Here is a 23,039-nt window from a genome sequence, read left to right on the forward strand (position 1 = left end):
TTAAGCCTTACAACTTTTGTCTGAAACATTTTTCTCTCCCGTGCTTGGTTTTCGACATATTCGACTGGATGGATTAAAATGGTCCACCCTGTATATCTGTTCTACGTCCTCACAAAATGCCTGGAGGAAAGTGTGAGACACCCTGTGTGTGTGTGTGTATGTGTGTGTGTATGTATATATATATATATATATATATATATATATATATATATATATATACATATACACAGGGTGTCTCACACTTTCCTCCGGCCATTTTGTGGGGACGTAGAACAGATTGAGGTGAACATAAAAGTCGAGATATTAATTGTAGAAAATTTGTGAATGATCATTAATTAAAGAAGATGAGTGCACGCAAAATCGTGCAATAATCTTCTTTAATTAATAATTAAAAATCTATATGATTATTTGGAAAATGGTAGAGGACTTTTTCAATTTGACCTAAAGTATAAGTACATGACGGTAGTCGTCGCTACTCTAACTCATTTACCACATTCTGCATAATCATTTACAAGTTTTCTACAATTAATATCTCGATAATTATTGCAAATATCGCAAAACGGTATAGGACTTTTATGTTCACCTCAACCTGTTCTACGTCCCCACAAAATGCCTGGAGAATGTGAGAGACCCTGTATATACCCAGACAGCACAAATATTCAAAATCGAGTCATAAGACGTCTTTAGGACATCTTTAAGATATCTTTAAGACAATATTTTATAAACTTGTCTTAAAGATGTCTTAAAGACGTCTTATGACCCGATTTTGGACATTATGCTGTCTGGCTAATGCTTAGAATGTTTTCCTAGATGATTCCATTAAGAATGAGATATTTTTTTGAGTGCGCAAATATAACAAATTCAACACTCTATACTTGTGACGGAATTAACGCTTCCATGCGCCGTGTTTGACCATGGCACTGTCTGTGTTTGCAAAATACACTAACAATTGTTCCCATTTCATTTAATTATTAATTAAATTATTATTTATTAAATTGATTATTAACAAAATTATTATTATTAAAGAAATAATTATTATTTATTTAATTATTAATTGGTTTTTCCAATAAGATTTTGTTCATTGCAGCGTTATACTGAACCGTCAGTTAAAGTGTAGTGTTTCAATGAAGGACACACTGATCGTACTTTAGAGAGTTTGGCGCCAACTTAATAGAGTTATCGTCGCTCGGGCAGATCCGAATGAAACGATCGACCCAAGTCGTCGCGTCTTTCAGACGAAGCGCGAACGTTAATGGGTAAGAGCAGTAATTGCATGTACGCGCGTTCGATTCGCATTGAATGAAAAAGTTGGAATAAACGTACACGGCATTCGCGACCGCTGAACGCGGCCGCGCCGCGCACGAAGTACGGTTATTGTGCGCACGAAAATTATACTTATCGTCATAGATCACGCCGCGCGGTCGCGGCAAACAAGTGTCATCATGACGTCAATAAGGCCGACAAGTGCGTACGATTCGCCGACGCGCTTTTATCTGCCTATGCGACTGTCGCACGATGCGGCGCTTTCGCGGGATGCGACGTAACGTCACGACTCGGTGCATTTCGACGAATTGTTGATCGGCGATCGTGTGTCAGTTCGTCGATCGATATCAAGTCGAACGCCAACGATATCGCGTCGGAAAACCACTCGTTATCGCGTCGACACCCGCACACTCTAAGTCTCGACCTAACCGCCGTCGCGACAAGACGTGTTCGAACAAGTTCGGACCTTGTGATTTTTTGGAACGTGCCTTGGAATTTTTCAAGACTTTACTCTCGAAATATATCATAAATCGGAATAATGACGTTGAGGCATAACTCTTAGAGAGGCCTGGAGCCAAATATTGAAGTTGAAGTTGACCCGCACACTCTCCCTCTTTATTCTCTCTCTCTCTCTCTCTCTCTCTCTCTCTCTCTCTCTCTCTCTCTCTCTCTTTGTCTCCAAAGTGACCAATTACGAGTGGCGATGAATCACGATCAACCGATCGATTGATGGATTAACTTCTTGCCGCTTTTTTCTCACACGACGTTATAACCATTGCCCTCGGGCAGAATGTACGTATGTTTTGAGCGGAAGTGTAACTCTGGTCAACAAATATTGCATCATAATTTCTATTCTTCTCACATTTTTATTTCTTCTATTTGTGTTTATGTATTGTGACGCAGGAAATGACAGTAAAAGAATAACTCAGCTCTAGTTCAAGAGATATAGGCTGTATTTAAATTTTTGCAAATTAACCTCTTCAGCGGTTGTATGAAAATGACTGCGTGATTTCTCCCAGGGCGGAGGATTTCGAAAATTTAAATTTCTTTTCTGTTTATTCTCTTTGAGAAATTTTGAGAAATATGGAATTTATGTTTTTGCTACGAGTAAAAAAGTACTAGTTAAGTAATAGTTTAAGTAAAGTAAAGGGAATTTGACATTTCACCACGAAACTCTTTCAGTTTAAATGTGTACTTTATTAGACAATGTGTAACGTTTTCAAAATTAAAGTCACAGCGGAAGATTAGAGAATCGTCTCTCTCTTTTTCTGTCCATCTTTCTGTAGAAAATTCAAATACTCATGTCAAACACTCTTATTCACAAACTTTTGCAGACTCTACTTTGTTTTATTTACAAAGTCATACTGCCTTACACCAGCTAAAAATATAAAATTATCTTTTAGACATGTGATTTCGTACAAGTTGTGTCTTTTGATTGTTGTTTACTATATTATGGAAATTAGAATTAAGCTTTGCTTTCGATTGTTACATTTGTGATTAACACCACAAAATTATCTAGTATTAACGGTTTAGATGAAGATTACAATCTTTGTGTAGATTAGTGTAATTTTCCGTAATCAGTTCGATGGGACGCTTCGCTTAGAATTGAAACGCCGTCGCGAGTGCAATACGAAAGAGGAGAAAAATACAACACAAAGATGAAATTATAGTTTTCTGTAGAATCTGTGGGAAATGACACCGCTCTTCGTGTCTCGCAATAGGAATACGAGGAGAAATACGGTAACGGAACCTGTTTAACCAATGACGGCTCCTTCCCAGAAACAATTTGCCGCGTTCTTTGTACAGTTTTACGATACGCTCGCTTGTTTTTATTGTTGTGGCTAGCAGCCAGCGATTTCGCGTTTTCCTAGCACGGATCTTCGTCAGACGCAGCCGCGCAGATTGCCCGTTTCTACTGCGTAATTAGGGGGTACTCGTTGCTGCACAGCCGGCACGGCAGGAATCTATCAGGCGAGGCCGATAGATATTTCGTATCGCGCGCAACAACTATTGGCTTTTAACAACGGAAAATTAGTCATGAGATAACTTAACGCGTCCACTGCGTCTTTTTTACTCGCGTTTTCTCGCTATGGTAATACGTCGATACAATAAAACGATGTCGGTCACAGCTCAATGCAGAAACCGCGATTCTTGTGCATAATGCAAAACCGATAAAAGAAGTATGAATAACAAGTCGGGGAAGCAGTATTAATAAATGTCGACTAATAAGTGCTGAATGCTCCTGAGTAGAAATTTAAAACGTAGATTAAAAAAGGATTTTTTCCCTACTTTTCTATCAAAGCTCTACAAAAGATAGGTCCTCTTAGGCTATACTCTGAGATGTAACGCTTTTATAGATTAGTATTCAGATGAAATCTAATCTTGTAAATCTGATTAGGTCCTACTTTGGCATGCCTGACTAGATCCTGATTGAAACGACGTCCCATTTTAATATATTTATTTAAGGTTTTTAAATTAAATCCTTTCTTAGCATGCTTATTACAACATTTTTTACAACTTTTATTACAATTTTTATTTTAATATTTATTACAATTTCTCTTATTAATCTTTTTATCTGCCCTAATCTGCTTGGACTTCTTTCAATATGGCCGAGGATTAGATCTCATTGGCCAGGTCTGTTGAATATGGAGAAACAAGATGGCGGCATTTCGATTTATCGCAATTATCGACGTTTTAACGTCGCTTCTTTATTTATCTAGGAGTCTATACTCGAATTGTCGTATGCAAACCGGCGCTTGTTATGACACACGCAATAACGCTATCAACGGGATCTTTGGCCTCGCCGGCGTAAATTTCGTCAGCGCGTATTCGCGATATCGTCGTTTATCGTCGTTAAAAGTGCACGCGTTTCCGCGGTCACGGAAAAAACACTCGATAAGAAGACGAGCGCAGAACGACGGCGCCGCCGTCGCCGCCGCCTCCTCCGTCCCCGACGCCGATTTGTGATTTTCATTCGCGTTTCCTCTCCTGCCTCTCTGGCGCCACTATGTCACTTCTTGTCGCCACTCGTGCGCGATTCCGTTCTCGCGCGCGCGCGCGTTCGCGTTAGTGTTTTTCCATGGACGCAATAACGCGCGACGCGATCGCGTGGTGACACTTTATTTCGCGCTCGCGCGACTGTGTTTGCCTACCGAAAATAGACGGCTACATCTGCCGTTCGACGTTTTGCAGCATGAAATTTTTATTGCCCATTCTCGACAGAAAGAACGGGAAGGATAGAGAGAGAGGGGGGAGGGGAGAGGGAGTGAGAGACAGGGAGGGGGAAAGAATGAATGAGTGGATATGATAATATTTAATTATGCCGCGAGATAAAATCTCTCCGAGCAACTAATTGAAAGTTACAGCGAAAATGGCAGCAGTCACGCGAAATAATTATACGGCGAATGCATTTAGCACGGTCTAAGTAAGGCGAAACGGATCGGTGAATAAAAAACGAGAAACAAATAGGCGGCTAATAAACAGATGATAGATAGATAAAGCGGTAGGCGGGAAAAAAGACACGATGAAAAACGAGGAAAAAATTACTAGAACAAAAACAATTCGTGACGATGACACTGCATATAAGAACTATGCATTTGAACACTATGCGTTAAAATAGTACGTGCGTCATTCCGGTCATGTAGTACACAGCTATTTAGCTATCTTTGATGTTTTTAAATTTTATTCACGGCGAGATTCAGGAATGAACCGAGTAGTTGACAACAAACGCAATGTTCAAACAATATTAGGCATTAATCGATTCGAATATTGGTTGGCTAAAAATAATCGGCAAATTAATTATCAAAATTCAAAATTAATCGTCGTATATGTAATTCATCGATTGATGCAATTAATTTTTAATCGAACTTGGTTGGTTTTACACGTGCACTAATTGATAATTAATTTTATCAGTCAATTAAATTATTCATAATTACACATTTACCAATTGATTAATTTTGATTATTGATTTGCCGATTATTTTATTAAAAAATTGTAATCGATTTACGATTCGCTCGAATTGCTGCTGACGTTTTTTACTGTATTAATGTAAAAATTGAAACATTATTATTTTTCAAATTTATATTTCCTACAAAAAGAGTTGGGTTAAATACTAATAATTCCTGCAAGAAAAATAACCGGGATTTTCTCGAACTGCTGCTGACGTTTTTCCCCGTATCACTGTAGAAATAGAAACATGAAAATAGAATTATCGCTCTTCAAACTTGTATTTCCCGCGAAAGAAATGATATCAAAAAGTTAAACCAAGTACTAATAATTCTCGCAGAAATAGCAACCGCGACTCCCTCAAATTGCTGTTGACATTTCTCGCCGTATCACTGCATGAGGCCGCCAGGCCTCGACAAGTTCTCGTCTCATTGCCGTGTCACCGATAATCATGTCACTCGCCTGTATTATTTTCCAATGTTACTCGCGTGACTTCCTTCTAGGAAGCCCGTCACGTGCCGATACTCCCATCGCAGATGGATTCGCGATGTTGACATTTTTCGTCGTTTCGCGCACGATGACACCAGCTGCTCGAATAGCGACGGGCTTTTCTCGCCTCGCCGCGGCACCGCCAATTACATCACTTGCCCGCATTATTTCGCAACGTTTCTCGCGTGCGTCGCGGGTCCTTCTACGTAGAAGCTTGTTTGAGATAGATACGCAATCGTTCTCGCGAATTGCTCTCTACGCTCGCGACGCTTTCCAGCGACTGGGGTCACACTCTATTTGGGGATTCGCTTTAAAAATATGACTTATTATCGTTATCTGGCGGGAGATAAAACTCATGCAGCGACGAGGGATAAGTGAGTTACGTCAGACTTTCCTCTTGGTCTCTCCATTCCTGCGCTCCTGAATCTCTCTTTTCTTCGACGCGCGCCGTGACTAGATAATTTCGAATTTCTGGATATGGTAAATACGCCTCGTCGTGTGAATTCCGCGCGTAAATAAAGAAAAGAACGACGCACGAATAAACATAGAAGATACACAAAAGAAACCGAATACGGGGAAACCCGACGTATCACTGGGGCTGTTTGTAGTATCAACATTGGTGGAGGAACAATCTGCTGCGCAACCACATCGTCGCGCGCCATCAAACGCGATTGTGAAAGGTTAAAATTCGCGGGAACTTGCAGGAAGACCGAGCGAATTTATGCGGTACATCGCGAAAATCGTGCTCGGAACGTGAAAGGCACTCAAGGCGCGATCGTTCGTATCGTTCCGCGATCGCGTCCGGGGCAATTGCGCGAGTACCAATTAACAAGGGGGACTTCTCGCGCGTGACGAAGAAAAAACGCGAGGAGAAAAGAAAAGGAGCGAAGGGGGGAACAGAATGACAAATGGCGCGAGGCGGAATGGCTTTTATCCGCGCGCAAGTCTCTCGACGGTGAGCGTGACCGCCGTCCCGTGGCTCCAACTTTTATGCATGCGAAGTCGCGTGCGCGGTCGCGTGCTGGCATCACCCTTTCGTGCGGCGCTGTTAAAATATTCGTCCACCTATCGGTGCCCGGCATCTAGGATAGCGGGCTTCACATCCGCCCGTGTGAAACGCTCATTTTGCCACCTGCGGCGAGTTTTGACCCCGCCGACGAGAGATTATCACGGCATCTGGACAGAATTAACGTTACAATATCGTCAGATGACGCGACAAACTGCGCCGTTCATCCACGCGCCCGAAGCGCGGAGGTCACGACTGTCCGCATAGAAATTCCTCAAATTACCCCGGCAAAATTATTCCGATCAGAACGCCCGAATTTCTCCCAGCATTTGTAGTGATTCTGTGTAATCAATACGATGTGTACTTTGCAGTCAGTACTTTGCTGGAAAAATTTTCAAATATAATATCCTTTTATATATTGTTTGCCGTAATCTACAGACAAGTTCCTACAGGAATCTTTCTGCTTCTACAATCGAGTTTTCCATCTGGTCCCAATTTTTGCTAGTTCAAAGTTCAGTTACACTGACGGAATTGTTTTCCCCGTGCGGTCTGAATTCCAATTCTCAAGAAATTTTCTATGCGGGTGGAGCCTACTATCGATAATACGACGATATTCTAGGAATTTTATTATGCAACAATTTGACGTAGGCATGATATTTATCTGAACGTATGAATAAATCATTTCGAGTATTTGACGTCTTAATGAAGTATATGACATATCCGTGATACGACATATCCGTGATACAAAATTTAAAATGGAAACACGATGCATAAATGTGTTTAATAATCAATAAAACGTGCGTAGTATTACGTATTTTATTTATATTCCAACATCGCGAAGGAGAGGAGTCGGTAAAAAATTCAAACCATATTCGTTCGAATTATCTACGTTAATTAATAACATTTCATGGCATTTTGTGTCGTTTCGTGATCGTTTCTCTCATGTTTCTTCTTTTTCACGCAAAGATAATCCGCGAGGTTCTCGTGAAATTCACTTTGTGGAATTTATTTCCAGTCCAATTGCCGGTAGACTTTCGTCCTTTGTTATGATAATGCAATCGGAGCAAAGCTCAAAGGTGTAATCGGCATTGAACGGCGGAAGAACTATAGAACACGCATTGTCGCAATTGAGCGGTTTTATTGCGACGATTGTGCTAAGGCGACACGCAGCGCGGAGGCCTTCGCGGTGCATTAAATACGTCGGTAATGTGAAACAAACGACGTCATTCATTTCGACGCTAACGAAGGAAAAACTTCGGCCACAAAGACATCGCGCGCCCAGATCTGGGACAATCGGTTTCGCAAATTTCGCATCTGCATAATTGGAAGATTGATTCTAATTTGCGAACGGCTCCACTTCGCGAATCAAATTCAAAACGCGCCGCGTTTTATACCGGAATAAGCGATTCAGTTGCGCTTTAACGTGGGACTGGCGCGACAGGTTCGGCGCGATTCGCGCTGAAATTCGTCCAGTACCGTCGAATGCAACGAGCGACAATGGTCCATGAGAGAGAGAGAATGAAAAGGAACGCGAATGCTGGAAATGTGGTGCGTGAAAATTATTCGTGGAACAAGCTCTGAATGGCAGTGACGAGATTCGATCGCAGCATCCGCACGGAGTTCATCTGATCCATGTCCCATGATGTCTTATTCATGAGTGATAACGGAGGGCGTAGGTCGGGCTGCACTTTAACGCCTCTGCAGCGTGAGTTCTAAATCGCGAGTGTTTCGTCACTCTCGGCCATCCTCCCATTTCCTTCACGTCACTTCGCCGCTCACCTCGGGACGCAGCGATATTTTGCGCCGCTTTCTGCATAATTCAGCCGGTGCGACGCGCATAAACGGGGTTAAAATATCGTCAGCATCCGCTCGCGAAGACGAGCGAAGACGCGGTGCCGACGAGCGTGGTATGAAATTCGCTCGCTGGTAACGGGAGGGTGGACAAAAATATTCTATCTAATTGCGCGCAAATATTCTGTGTTTTCTGACGGCTTCAGGGTCTATTAATAAATAAGTGGGACTAATGCTACACACTTTTCAGAATTTCGAAGTTACAACTTTTCAGACAACTAATTGTTGTGATTGTGTATAGACATGATAAAGACTATTTTAGAGGCAAATAGAGACAACCTCCTCCTACGTGTTATGTCAGCAACTAATCTGTAAACCGTATATTTTATTTATTTAACCAAAATATATAAATATGCAGCAACGAGGCCGCCATCTTGCCCTGCTACCGAAATCAATTGCTTAGGGCCGTGACACACAGAAAAACTTAAGCAGTAGGACGTAAGCAAATTGGACAATAAGCAAATTGACTAATCAGTCGTTGATTCTTCTTACGGTCCAAGAATCAACGAATGTAATTGGTCAATTTGTTTACTGCTTAAGTTTTTCTGTGTGCCAAGGCTCTTAGTATAGTGCAGGGAAAAAAGACCGCATATAAAATATCCTGATTAGTAGTTCTGAGATTTTAGCGAGAGGTTTCCACAGATCTACCAACTTTTAAGTATGGGCCAATTTTCTTAGCCTTTATCTTGTTCGCTCATATAGTCGATTTCAATTATTTTATGAGTAAAAATTGCTTATCCGGAATAGTATATCATACACTTGCGAGAAACGTCATTCTAGCTACGTGAAACGTCGCTTAAGTTTGTTCATTCACGATGGTGAGTGATTTAATACAAAATTTCTCGAGAGTTCTGAAAATTTACTTTGCCACTACTAAATCAATTTTTAAAAATTTTTTAATTGTAATATTATTTCGATTTTAATGAAACTCGAGGAAATATATCTATTCTAAAAGATTTCATTTCGCATTCCTGTATCCGCTGTTCCTCTCAAGATAAATACTAAACAAGAACGCGTGAGCGACATACCCCTGAGTTCATTTAGAATCTTCTCTCTACAAATGTGTTTTTGAGAACATAATAAAATTACGTTTGTCGTTTCTTGCTATCTGTGTTCCAAGTCACGTCGATCACTCGCTGGCGCTTCGTATTTGCGAAAGCTTTACTTCACGCCTCGTGTCTTCTATCGGCTTCGCAATAAAGAAGCATGTCGGCACGCTAAAATGGCGTGACGAAATTCGCCGTGCCCAATTCCGCCCCGGTGGTATGCCTTATACCCTCCGAAGATACGACGCGGCTCAAACGTCGCGGCGGCATCCGGGCGCCGGCGAGTCTGGACTTTTCGAGCGTGCGGCCCCCTGCTCAACGTCCATTTCGCCTTTCGTACATAATCCCCGGCTTGACGTAGACCGCACGCAACGATCCGTAACTTCGGCGCATTTGCGTCGATGTTGCAGCAGCGTCGAGGCGATGCGCGGAATTCCGTTCGGTCGATAGTGTGTTCAACGTTTACGGACGCGCGTGAGGTCGCAGCGATTCAATCCGCTGTGAATGCAAGGAAGTCACTGATGGAAGTGAAAAAAGAGTTGTAATTGCTCGGGGGAAAAAGATCGGTTGAATTAATGTGACAATAAACGAACTGAACGCACTTTGCATGAAGGAAATTTCTTGTTTCTTTGAATTAAATTCTATTCTAATAATCAGAAATTTTGTTTTTTACAATAAAAAAATATCTGATTCGAGTATCCATGATCTGCCCTGATCTCCATCAGCATTCATTAGTTTCCATTTTTACTTAATGAATCAAATTCGGTTTTAAGAACTAGAAATTCTGCTTCCTTCAACTAAAACAGGTTTGGTTTGTTTATTGATATTGATATCACGTTACTTCAACCAATCTTTTTTCCGTGTATTTAACCCATAACAGGTACCATGAGGTCCCAGAGACCCCAACTAATTTTATTTTCGTGATAATTTCTAAACTATCCACTGTATGGCGCTAATATTTTCAGTACCTTTCGAGTAACAGTTTTTAGTGTGACAGAAGAAAAGATCATCGAGTTATTTGTAAGTAACTGTGAATTATATGCATTTGTTTTTCGTCACAGTGACCCCATTGCACCGTTAACGTTACTTTTATGAAAATAATTTTCTTAATCTTCAGCTCAATATGACTCATTCTTCACGCAAAAGAGTAAAAGCTTTTGCCTTTCAGTTAGTAGAACCTGAACTTAAGAGACGTCTTACAACTCAATATATTCATAAGCCATTGCGTTTAATAATTTCATCTATTTTAAAAATTGAAGAAACTGAAAGATCTAAAATTATTTTACCATCTAGAGTAAGATGTGATAAATGTCCTAGAAGTAAAGATATGAAGTCCAAAGAAGTATATGTTAGATGCAATGAACCAATATGCACCAAATGTACAAGCATTATCTGTAACGATTGCATCTAAAAACCCTCTAAGATTTTAATATTGTATTTAATTTAACAATACTTGTTTATATTTTTTATATAATCTATAATTTGTAGACTTAGATTAAAACATAAATTTTTTTCTTTTTCCGATTATTTGTCTTTCAGTGTATTTTATTTCAACACTGTCCACATTGTATTGTTCATTTTATAATCAGTTAACGTTTTCTTTTAGATTACTGAAAAACTGAGACTGTTATTATATATGTCTATACTAGTTGTAATATAATATTCGTAAAATATTATTTTCGAACTACTCGTATAAAGCGTTTTTCTTTCTACCTTTTATTATCATATTAAAAATGGCAAAAATTTATTTACTCAATGGAGTTCGCCGGACTCCATTGAGTCCACCTATAGCTTGACTAAAAAGGCATAGTACCTGTTACGGGTTAACATCCTTTTAATGTTAAAGCAAAATAGGTTGTTTCTTACATCAAATTAATTGATTCTACTTGATCATTGGGAATCAATAATTACTGTAATTAGTCAATCAATTAGCTTGACTCATTCTTGAGTAATTTCCTCATTGGTTTTATCGTTGCATTTTTGCTGAAATGTAAAATGCAAACAACGAGAATGAAGAGACGTTCAGTTCGATTCTATATTGTTCGGTTCCGAGATCGAGCCATGCGACCTTTTCCCGAATGAACTTATTGCAGCGCGCTTGTCGCCTTTCTCTGGACGATCTTATACAAAACCGAATCACGCTTCTCGTTTATGTTTGCCGAGGTCTAGTCCCTTCAAATCAAATATACATGAATCGCGAGTCATCGCAGCATAATAAGCCAAACCTGCCCAACTTATGAGCAACAGACTTGATTATCAATCAATCGAACAGTTTTGTGTTTATTTTCTGCTTTATTTTCGTACAGCAAATGCGTTCAAATTTTGCGTTCAAATTTTTCATACGCAATAACTACAGGAAAAGTGTTATATTGGGACTCCAAACAGTTTTACTCTTTGGTTACTAGACAAAATTAACATAACTGTCCAATAACTGCTCGAAAATTGTATAAAAATTTCTCTATCGCGGAAGGAAAATAAATATAAAAATAAGTATATAAAAAGTGCCTGATTTAGTTTTGGATGTTTCAACTCTCGAATGTTCCTCTTGTTCCAATTGCACGTGCAGTTAGATGACACTTCCATTGACACGCAGCGCCAGTTTTAATAAATTCTTGACAAACTCATTTAGTTGTACAACCTCCTCGAGATCCTCATTCATTCGTTCCGACAGCTTCGCGCACCTTTACCAGTACCTTCGCCAGGATCCAAGGTGAAACGATATCGCGCTCGGCGCATCGATACCACTGAGGCGTCTCCTGAGGAGTTTCCTGCGGCTGTACGGAGCGCGACGTCCGTGGAAACCGGAAGTCCCGCCGATCCTCCTTATCTCGCACCGTCTGCCGTACTATCGCGCGGCCGTAAAAAAAGGCTTCCTCGATCGCTACGGGAAGATAAGATCGGCCGGTAACCCGCTGGCTGAACACGTCCGTTACCTTCGTAACCCTTCGCGACCTTATCGCCCTACGCCACCTCGCCGTGATAGCGCGGCGATATCGCCCACCGTGCGAACAGCGCGTGATAAATGCGGTGATGTGTTGCGCAATGATTTCCCTCACACCGTGACTAGGCCGACTACAATGACAAAGATCGTCCACTAACTCGGCCGAAGTTCGGTTGCTGTTCTTCTCTTTCTCTTTTCTCTCTCTCTCTCTCCCTCTCTTTCGGGAGGAAGAGAAGGTGGTATGCAGAAATATGCGCAGAAGATACGACTTCCATACGCGTGCACAATCTGCGTCTCAATCTAGGGTTAAATTACAGGATTGACCCGCCGCCGTTCCCTCCTTCCGCCTTTTTCTTCTTATCTCTTTTTCTCTCCCGGACACCTTGTAAATAAATACGCCGTATTCATTGCATCGCGGCTCGGCCTGTTGTTCGTTGTCACGACCACCTTCTCTCTAAAGCAAGCGTCGTGTCGTTTGTATATGTGCGGATCCACGTGTAACAACCCGCGGCGCTTTCTAGACATAATGTCGGGCATGAACGCTATTTATACCGACTGATTCACGGAGTTGTGCCGCGGCGTCACTTCTCGAGATCTGATTTCTGAATCCCGAAGAGATAAGTTTTTAGCGCCCGGATGCGCCCGCGATGTTCGTCGCGAATTCTCTGATACGCGCGGACGAAACGCTGAGAAATCTCGCGTTGATTTGGTAACAAATTGTTGTGATAAATGAAGCGACATGTGTGTTTGTATGTGTTTCAGAAATGACTGAAAATCTTTATTTTTGTAGAGTTTGTGCAATGTTTAATGTTTGAGTGCCACCCGAGTGTTATTTACTGATACGGTCACAAGAAAATATCGTTTTTTTTTGTTTCGTTTAGCATAGAGAAATATTCAAATTCCAGTTTATTTTTACTGACTAGTGGTCAGTTTTTACTTTTCAATGTGTTTTTCTAATCAAGTTATTCGTCTAGTCGAGCTAATGGTCTAGTCAAGTTGGCACTTGACCCTTGATCATTGCATCGAATACACGTTCAAAGATATTACAACGCAAATAAAAGTGAGCGCAAGTTTCTCGAAACTCCGTCCGTTAAAATCTAAAACTATACACTGAGAAAAAGATATCTGAGTAATAAGAAAACGTTTATTCGATGAGTACTAATAACATATTTACGTAAATCTAAATTATTTTGTTTAAAAATAAACAATTTTTTTCTTGGAAACTGCAACGGTGATTTTTGGAAAATATATATTTTCTCATTTAAAAGAGAAATTTTTTCTCAATGTAAAAAATATGTATACAAATATGTTATTAGTTATATGTATATTAATACAAATATGTTATTAGTATCTATCGAATAAATATTTCTTATCTTTTAAATATTTATTTGCTCAGTGCATATATACATACACACTAAGCAAAAAATAAACTGAACAAATTAAAAAATCTCTCTCTCTCTCTGTGAAACAAACTATTCTGTAATTAGCCAGTTGCGACATTCTCCGGCAATATGAATGCGCGCGACAGAGTTGATAAATATGGATCTGTTTTCGAGCAATTTCACGACTGCGTTTGTGAGAATGTTAAATAAGGCAATGGTCGGCGCGCGCGAGCCTTTAAATCGCTCTGTACCGGTCATCCGTTGTTTTCCACTTACTCGTCGACTAGACGGTTTCCGCGATCGATCTGGCCGCCCCCACAAAGCGAAGGCCAATGTTTGTTACCTGGCCGACCCGCTCGTGACTAAATTAATACATTTCTAACGAGCGATCTCAATAGCGAGCCGATCGCCCTCGTCTGTTGCAGGATGAGAAGGTCACGATGCTGAGACCCGGATCCTTAGCGGGCCTGCTGGTCCTCGTGGCCGTGCTGAAGATCGCGCACTCGAACCGCTGTCTGACAATGCTGGAAGGTAAATCGCCGTCATTATCACCGGTCTGATCGTGCGGCTCAATTACGGCGCATTTGTCAGCTCGCGAAGAGACGCGATACTACCCATTGGCTCTCTCTCTCTCTCTCTCTCTCTCTCTCTCTCTCTCTCTCTCTGTCTCTCTTCTCCCTCTATCTATCTCTCTTTGTCTCTTCGTTCTCATGAAAAAAACCACCACGTCGAACGACCGCGATCGGCTAATTAGCGGCGATCGTTAAATGCGCTTTGAACATTGAATCGAGTCGCTAGCGTCTCACCCGCGAACATTTATTTATCTGTCAGGTGTTTATTACTTGACTAATGTTCATTCAATTTGAAATGTGGATGCAGTAATTAGATGCATCGAGCTCGCCACGTAATTAGGAGCTGAATTCATTCTGATGCGTGAATGCAGCCGCGCTGCGTAGTTTCACCTGCTTATTATCGAGCACTTAAACACGGTTATTGCGCGGATTGGCAATGGCCGGAAACGTTCTTCCCTCGGCTACATGTTTTTCTCAGATGTTTACATTGTTCAGGTCGGACGGCAAAACGACCTTGTATTTCTGCATGTACAGTGACTCTCAATCCACGCGTCTCGACTGACATTTGCGCGACCCGGTACTCGTGTCCTCGCTTCTCTATCGTGCGAACCCGACGCGCAGACGTGATCGCGGGGAATTCTATTTCGAGGGTATGTGATTTTGCAGAGGTCAATCCGAAGAGGGTGATCCATTATGAAGGCCAGTCTATGAATATTCAGTTCGAGGTGTCGAGGAGAGTCACCCAGAGGATGGCGTCGGAGATCATGAAGATCTTCTTGGTCGAAGTGCTGGGCTACAGCGGTGTTACCGTGGTCGAGAAAAACGACAAATTCGACACGGTCGAAACTTTCGAGAGGCTGTCTGAGATAATGTACCAGAGTTACACCGGACGTAGACAGTAAGACAACGAACGATCGTGAACTTTAGTTGACCGCAGTGTTTGACGCGATATTTGGAGCGGATTCTGTACGATTCGGTTCCTTGAATTTTCCTTTCCTTCTTTTCCCGCTCTTCTCTTTCATTCTTGGATCGTAAAAATACCTCGCGTTGTTTTTTCCAACAAGTGTGTAAACAGCTGTGTTGAACTTCGCTCGAGATGTGTGCATAAGCAGAATGGTAGGTGTAACTTTGACGTATATTTTCCATTCATAAGGAGCTCCGTGTGGCACCGCATCGGCAGATTAACGATCGAGGACACTCGTCATTGTGACGATTGTAAATACGCTTTGTACTCTTTTCGCCGAGCGATTACGTTTCATCTCGGTACACGTTTTCTCCGGCAAATATTCAGGACGTATTTGCCGATAGAAGTCAAGTTTCTCGCGCCGCTTTTCAATCATTTAATAGCGTCTATCTCGGTGTACCTTTCAAACGTATTCTTCTCCGTAACATCGAGGCATCAAGCTTCTCTCGAGTTGTCTGTCAATACTTGTGCCATTTTGAGACGCGTCGAATACCACCTGACAATGTTTCTTTGATTGCGAATGCAACAGCAATGCACTGTATGTGGTGAACTAATATCCAGAAAGTGCAAGCAGACGGAAAAGTTGCATGTTAAAAAGTTATTTGCGATCTTGAGATATTTTCTGTGTTAGATCAAAAGTGTCAAATAAAGAAGACGACCCGAAAACGCCGAATCGAAGAATCTGAACGACAAATTCGCGTCAAACTCCAGCGGAACAACACATGCGTGCGTGCAGAGGTGATTAACATTCCCGTTCCAATAGTAGATTTCCAGAGACGATGGTAAACATGGAGGTGTGGATTCCACCGCAGCAGGACACGATGCCGTTGCTGAACAGGTACAACGTGAAGGAATGCGGCTCGATAGCGCCGCCGGGATATTTCGGTTGGTTCGTCCCGGAAGCGCTTTCCAGACCCGACGACAGCTGGCTGATCTTCTCCAGACCGGAGACAGCCGGCAAGTTCGCCATCGACGAGAACTATCTCCCGATCATCAAGAATTTCACGATAAATCCCAAGACCTCGGATCACTATTGCCAGGATGTCTTTTGCCAGGACGGGATGTACGTGCCGGAACAGTGTCAGAGTTCAGAGTTGTCTGCTCGACCACCGAGCTGCGCGCTGCTGCTGACCGGATATCCCGACGAGACCGGCTTCGTGAAGGAGCATATCGATCAAATGAAGCTCTACGTCAAGGTGGCGTGGGTCGGCCCGCATCTCAGACATCTGACCAAGTACCTGACCAAGGAGTATATGCAGTTCACGCGAAACTCGTCAGCTTCCACTGATAACAGGTATATTGATGTGAAGAATAATCGGCGATCTCGCCGAAAGATAGTTGATCGATGGGACCAAGTACTGGATAAAATAATCCGAATAGAAAATTTATCAAAATCCTTTTGTACAAAATTCTGCCAAATAGTTTTGATTCTTCAAAATCCTGCACTGTAAACTATTATATTTTATTGCTCAATAATAAACAATTAAAAATGATGTGTAACTCGTGTTTCATAAGGTAGAATCTTTTCATATGTAAACTCATTTGAAATGGTTGTATATTTAATTATCATTTTTCCTTGTCTAGTTTCTGTTTACTAACTGTTTAATAAATCATAGTCAGTTTCTAACTAGTGACCAATTTTTTAGAAATTTTTTACTTGGAAAAGTATAATGTGTTTTACAACATAATCTCCTTCAGGTCACTGGTGATCCTGCACTACTCACCCAGCATTGTGATCCCGAATGAGAGGGAATTCACGACGATTGACTTTCCCCGTTGCGGAACGCACAATATTACGATCAGCTGTGCCTATGAGACGAACAAGCTAACGAAGCTAGTATGGGGTAGGTTGGAGATGATCGCGAGGTTTGCTTTTGAGGCGATCAATCGCGCGAAATTCAGTAGCAGCATGTACGAGGATCTGATCGCGCGACGCAGCCGAGAACCGAGTGACATCCCAGACGAGCAAATCGCCTGCGACTGGCTCAAAGACAATCTCAATTACACCCTTGCGAACTGGATGCCCGACGATGACGACAAAAATATTCTCTATGTGGGTGGAATATTTCCTATGAGTGGCACTTCCTACCAGGCTAAGTCAATAGTGATCGCCGCCAATATGGCGAAGTATGCTATCAATATCAATAACACCTTATTGAGGGACTACTTTCTCTCCTTGCTGGCCAGCGACGGTCAATGCAAGTCGGACATGGTGATGAAGTCCTTCATCGATTACATTGTGCACAATTATTACGAGAAACTAGTTGGCGTGTTAGGGCCGGCTTGCTCGGAAACGGTGGAGCCGTTGGTCGGTGTGTCCAAGCACTATAAAACGATGATCATCAGCTACAGCGCTGAAGGATCTAGCTTTGATCGCCATAAATATCCGCATTTCTTCAGGACCATCGGCGAGAACAAGCACTACCAGTACGTGTATCTGCAGCTCTTAGAGAGATTCGGCTGGCGTCGCGTGGCTTCTCTCACAGAGGACGGGCAGAAGTACACCGAATATATATCATATATGCAGGAAATGCTCCGGGACAAGGGTATCACCTTTGTGGCAACCGCCAAGTTTCCGAGGGAGCGAGAGGTCGCTATGATGACGAAGGTAAATTTGATTTTCACTTGCGCCGACCGATCTTTCATCTGATGTAACGAAGATTGTTCAGTAATATAAAGAGAGATGAGGATTTTGAAATTTTCTACGCGATATTCCTAAACGAGCAGAGATGAAACAATTTTCTGATATCTGTTTTCAGTACTTGCAAGATTTGAAAGACAGGAAAGCCAAAATCATTATCGCAGATGTGTACGATGAAGTGGCTCGTCAGGTTATGTGCGAGGCGTATAAATTGAAGATGACAGCAGTCCAGGTAATAATTGCACATCATGTCATTTCACTCATCATCTTGTCGAACACTTTCCAAATTTCTTGGAGTGGAATCTCACTTAAAACGAATGGAAGGTGACGCTATTTTCGTTCAAAGCGACCATGAAAATGTTACCACTCGAAATCGCAAGATTAAATGTTTTACTGCCCAAATCACATCAAATTCACTTTTCAATTTTGAGTGAAAATATGCGCTCGACGATTTAGAGTGGATAATTTACTCTACATCAGTAAAAAATCGCTCGCATTTGGGTGATTTGGTGATCACTTTATTTGTCGAATGAAATTTTGCTTCAAGAAATTTAGAATGTTAGATTGAGCGAAGCTAAAATCGCTAATATGAGTTCTGCTTTCTTATTAAAGGGCTACGTATGGTTCCTTCCACTTTGGCTTCAGCCAAAATGGTACGACACGGATCATTACAATCAGAATGGCGAACAGGTGTCTTGCAGCACGATGGACATGATGAGAGCTATAAACGGATACTTCGGTCTATCACATGCATACTTCGCCCCGGACGACGAGATAATGCAAGAGGGAATCACCGTGCGCGAATGGCGCACGCGATATGAGAATATCTGTCGGGCGCAGAACGAGCAACCTTCCAACTATGCTGGTTATGCTTACGACGCTATGTGGACTTATGCCTACGCCATGGATCGCCTCATTCGCGAGAACCAGAGCTACATTTTCGAGCTTCACAGTGACCAAACAAATAATCGTCTCACGGACATTATCGGCGAGACCGATTTCAACGGGGTTGGTTAAGTTAGAAAGAAAATAAGATTTATCAAACCGATAGTTCGAAAAAGTTTTCCAACTTGGAATACACTTCTTTCGACAGGTATCCGGTAAAATAAAATTCATGGGCGGATCATCGAGATACTCCGTGATCAATATCTTGCAATTCATCAATAATGACACGCGAGTCATTGGCAACTTTTATCCGAACATCTCCGAGGAAAAGCGTGACGTTATTGGTGGTACTTTGGAGTTGGATACTTCGGCTCTCGTTTGGTTGTCGGGAGAGATGCCGGACGATGGCTCAGAATCGAGATGCGTCCTAGAAGGTTTGGCGGAGCTGTTGCATGTCTCTTGCGAAGTAGCGATCGTGATTGTAAATGTTATCGGTTTCGGGCTTTTCGGAATAATCCTCTTCATCGGTTTTATCTTCATTAAGCGAAGGTACGTTTATTATATTTCGTTTCAAGCGTGACGCTTATATAGGATCAAATCAATCCTAAGATCTTATTTTAACGTTTAGATATGAGAAGAAGGTCAAGCTCCACGAAAAGTATATGAAGTCTCTGGGTATCGATATAACGCAGGCAGACACTTCCGGCTTGGACATATGGGAGATTCCGCGAGATAGAGTAGTGATCAACAGGAAACTCGGAGAAGGCGCCTTCGGCACCGTTTACGGCGGTGAAGCTTTCTTCCCTGAGAAGGGCTGGCTAGCCATTGCCGTGAAGACCTTGAAAGTGGGCAGTTCGACCGACGAGAAGCTCGATTTCCTGAGCGAGGTCGAAGTTATGAAGAGATTTGAGCACAAAAACATCGTTAAGTTATTGGGTGTGTGCATCAAATGCGAGCCTGTGCTCACCGTGATGGAATTTATGCTTTACGGCGACTTGAAGACTTACCTGTTAGGCAGGAGACATCTGGTCAACGACCAGAGCTACGAGGATTCCGACGAGATTTCAAATAAAAAATTGACCGCCATGGCGTTGGATATCGCTAGAGCGCTCAGTTACTTAGCTCAGTTGAAATACGTTCATAGGTAATCAAACTTTAGATTTAACAATCTATCTAATAGATAAAAGAAAGCCAATAAAAGCCAAAATGTCCTTTCTCATTCTTTTTTGCAAACTGCAAATGTAATTTAACTCCTATTCACAATATCAGAGTTATTATATTTCACCTCTTTTTCGCAGAGATGTTGCCTCTCGCAATTGTCTAGTGAACGCCCAACGAGTGGTGAAACTTGGTGACTTCGGTATGACAAGGCCAATGTATGAAAATGACTATTACAAGTTCAATCGTAAGGGTAAGTTTACGAAAATGGTTATGTCACATGATAGCATTATATTTTCATTAGATGTACATTGTGAAATCTTTTTCACGCAGGTATGCTACCGGTGAGATGGATGTCGCCGGAATCATTGGGGCTCGGTATCTTCACGCCAGCGTCCGATGTTTGGTCTTACGGTGTATTACTTTATGAGATTGTGACTTTTGGTAGCTTCCCTTTCCAAGGTATGAGCAACAACGAAGTTCTCTCACACGTGAAGGCTGGCAACTGTCTCGTCGTGCCAAAGAAAGTGAAACTACCACTGTAAGTAGTCACAACTGTGACAAAGTTACTTTGTTTTAATGATTACCTCTTCACCATCTACAACGAAACCTATATCATTTGCGCAGCGAGAATTTAATGTACTCGTGTTGGAATGTGGACCATACAAAGAGACCAACAGCGCCGTATATCGTAGACTTCCTAGCGACCAATCCCCGTATCGTTTCACCGTGCCTGGATGTGCCCTTGGCGAGTGTGCAGCTGGAGAACACCGGTCAACTGGATATACACTTGTCGGAGAATATTCGAAAGTTTTCCCTCTCATGGCCACCGGAGAGTCCGCCTTCTCAGATACACGGCTCCAAGTCGTTAGATTCTCCAACACCACTTTTATTGGACTTGAACTGCCAGGACGATGATCACAACTTGGATCCTCTGTTGACTGGCCAGTCCTACGAACAGGATAGTTCCAGTCCGCTGTTGGATCCCACGAGAACATCGACCCTGAAGCAAATGTGGCTTCAAGAAAATTCCACGGACGTCAAGGACAATCAGGCTCACAGGTATGTCAATCTTCAACCGGGTGCGATAAAATTGGCCGGCGAGCCCACTATGAACGGCAACGCCGGCAGTAACATCCAGCTAGAAGAGAGGACGTCCATGCTGAACGAGAAGAAAATCAACGATAACGTCTCGATGCTCTGACGCAAGTCAAAATGATTTCATGAAGAAATCGAAAACTAGTACCTCGAGTGCCTCAAAGTACGCGGTATTGTAGTATCAAGTAGGGACGACTATACAAAGGTAATGCCGGAGTTTACGATAGTCACCATAAAGTGATGAACATCCCGGGATAAAGTAGCAGATGATGTCTGGATGTTCATCTCTGCGGATGAATATGATCGCCAAGGTCACACCAGAAGATTCTTCGACGATTCCAGAGACAATTGGCTCTCTGATGCGGCATTTCAATTAATCGACAGAGAATATTATGAAATATTCTCTAAATTCCTCGAATGAAGACAAAACTGAAGCGATCTAGAGAGTTGTGGTAATTACCGCAATGAGTATTTCGATTTTCTTATAAGAATTCCTAATCAATCTCGGAATATGGTATACGTGTGCTGTACACTAATGGCAAAACTCTGTCTCGAATGAGTAAAATATCTCGGAGATAAAGTTTAAGTCGATGTATCCGTCAAGAAAATGTGGCACATCTGTCACATAGTATCATATCTGTTACATTTTGTGCTGACAGTATATGTCTCCTTGCGGACACTCTTTTGCACAGTGGATAACACAGCTGTACCTAGAAGCCTGCCCTAAACTATAAGCTCCTAAGCTAGATATGCTCAGTAGTAAAACAGAAACACACGATAGCCATCGCATAAGAAGTCGACTGCGCATGGATATCGATGTGATCGATGATGAAATTTATTTCACTGGACCCACTTTTGAGACTGACTCCTATCACGAAATTATGTTGCATCGTGGATATGGATGACCATTAACGACACTGTCCGTCATCACAAGCAAGTAGTCGAAGTATATAAAAAAGAAAAAGAAACAAAAAATAAAAAAAGAGAAGAGCTGCTTCTTGTGGATGCTGATTTCGCGACAAAGCCATAAAGAGACGGTCAAAACGTCGATGCATCCTTCATTCAGCAGTTCTGTCGCCTTCTGCTCAATGCATCTTTAAGACTGACTTTCGAGATGAAAGCGACGCATCGTATCGTTCTTTATTTGTTCTTTCTGTTTTTCTCTTTTTCTTTATTTTCCTTGTTGATTCATAATTTGTTTCAAGAAGAAGCTAGCGCATTTCAAACATACGATTCGGTGTTTTACGAGCGGTCGAGTGGCGGCGTTCGCGTAACCATGACATTTCTTCTTCTTTTTCACTCGTTATACGTAAAAAATCATTGAACAATTATCCTTTTGTCTCATGATATCTCCTCTGACGAATGCGTCTACGTATGTCTGTTAATCACACACGTCGCCACCGTGTTCTCGCCGACATCACACTAATGTTTAATATTATAAGACTAATCCCCAGCTGGTTGCATACTCGATTACAGATGCGATTATTTATTTATATATATATATATATAATGTATGTATATATATGTATATACACATACATATATAATATATATTATATTATATATATTATAATATTATGTTATATATACATATTATATATATATATATACATATATATATATATATATATATATATATATATATATATATATATATATAAATATAATGTATGTATATATATGTATATACACACACATATATAATATATATTATATTATATATATTATAATATTATGTTATATATACATATTATATATATATATATATATATATATATATATATATATATATATATAT

The 23,039-nt window shown here is 41.4% G+C and overlaps 1 protein-coding gene across 5 annotated transcripts in view; it reads left to right on the forward strand.

Annotated features, from left to right (window-relative positions):
• The window catches only part of LOC116854152, a 48,698-nt gene extending 25,877 nt beyond the window's left edge, over positions 1-22,821 (forward strand). The window contains exons 1-13 of one of the 5 annotated variants that reach the window (XM_032835784.1): positions 8,432-10,141; positions 10,566-10,620; positions 14,349-14,454; positions 15,162-15,393; positions 16,223-16,753; positions 17,158-18,067; positions 18,219-18,332; positions 18,713-19,108; positions 19,194-19,534; positions 19,614-20,129; positions 20,284-20,396; positions 20,477-20,684; positions 20,771-22,821. In XM_032835784.1, coding sequence (XP_032691675.1) covers positions 10,002-10,141; positions 10,566-10,620; positions 14,349-14,454; positions 15,162-15,393; positions 16,223-16,753; positions 17,158-18,067; positions 18,219-18,332; positions 18,713-19,108; positions 19,194-19,534; positions 19,614-20,129; positions 20,284-20,396; positions 20,477-20,684; positions 20,771-21,347 — 4,239 coding nt within the window. In that variant the 5' untranslated portion in view covers positions 8,432-10,001 and the 3' untranslated portion in view covers positions 21,348-22,821. Of the gene's footprint in view, positions 1-362; positions 2,056-4,540; positions 8,409-8,431; positions 10,142-10,565; positions 10,621-11,280; positions 13,291-14,348; positions 14,455-15,161; positions 15,394-16,222; positions 16,754-17,157; positions 18,068-18,218; positions 18,333-18,712; positions 19,109-19,193; positions 19,535-19,613; positions 20,130-20,283; positions 20,397-20,476; positions 20,685-20,770 lie in introns of those variants that run through there. The other 4 variants (XM_032835790.1, XM_032835788.1, XM_032835789.1 and 1 more) reach the window with 4 other exon arrangements.
• The last annotated feature ends 218 nt before the right edge of the window (positions 22,822-23,039 follow it).

This window comes from Odontomachus brunneus, unplaced genomic scaffold (assembly GCF_010583005.1).
Source record: "Odontomachus brunneus isolate Ranch 3 - 2012 unplaced genomic scaffold, Obru_v1 Obru_scaffold_009, whole genome shotgun sequence".
NCBI lineage: Eukaryota > Metazoa > Arthropoda > Insecta > Hymenoptera > Formicidae > Odontomachus > Odontomachus brunneus.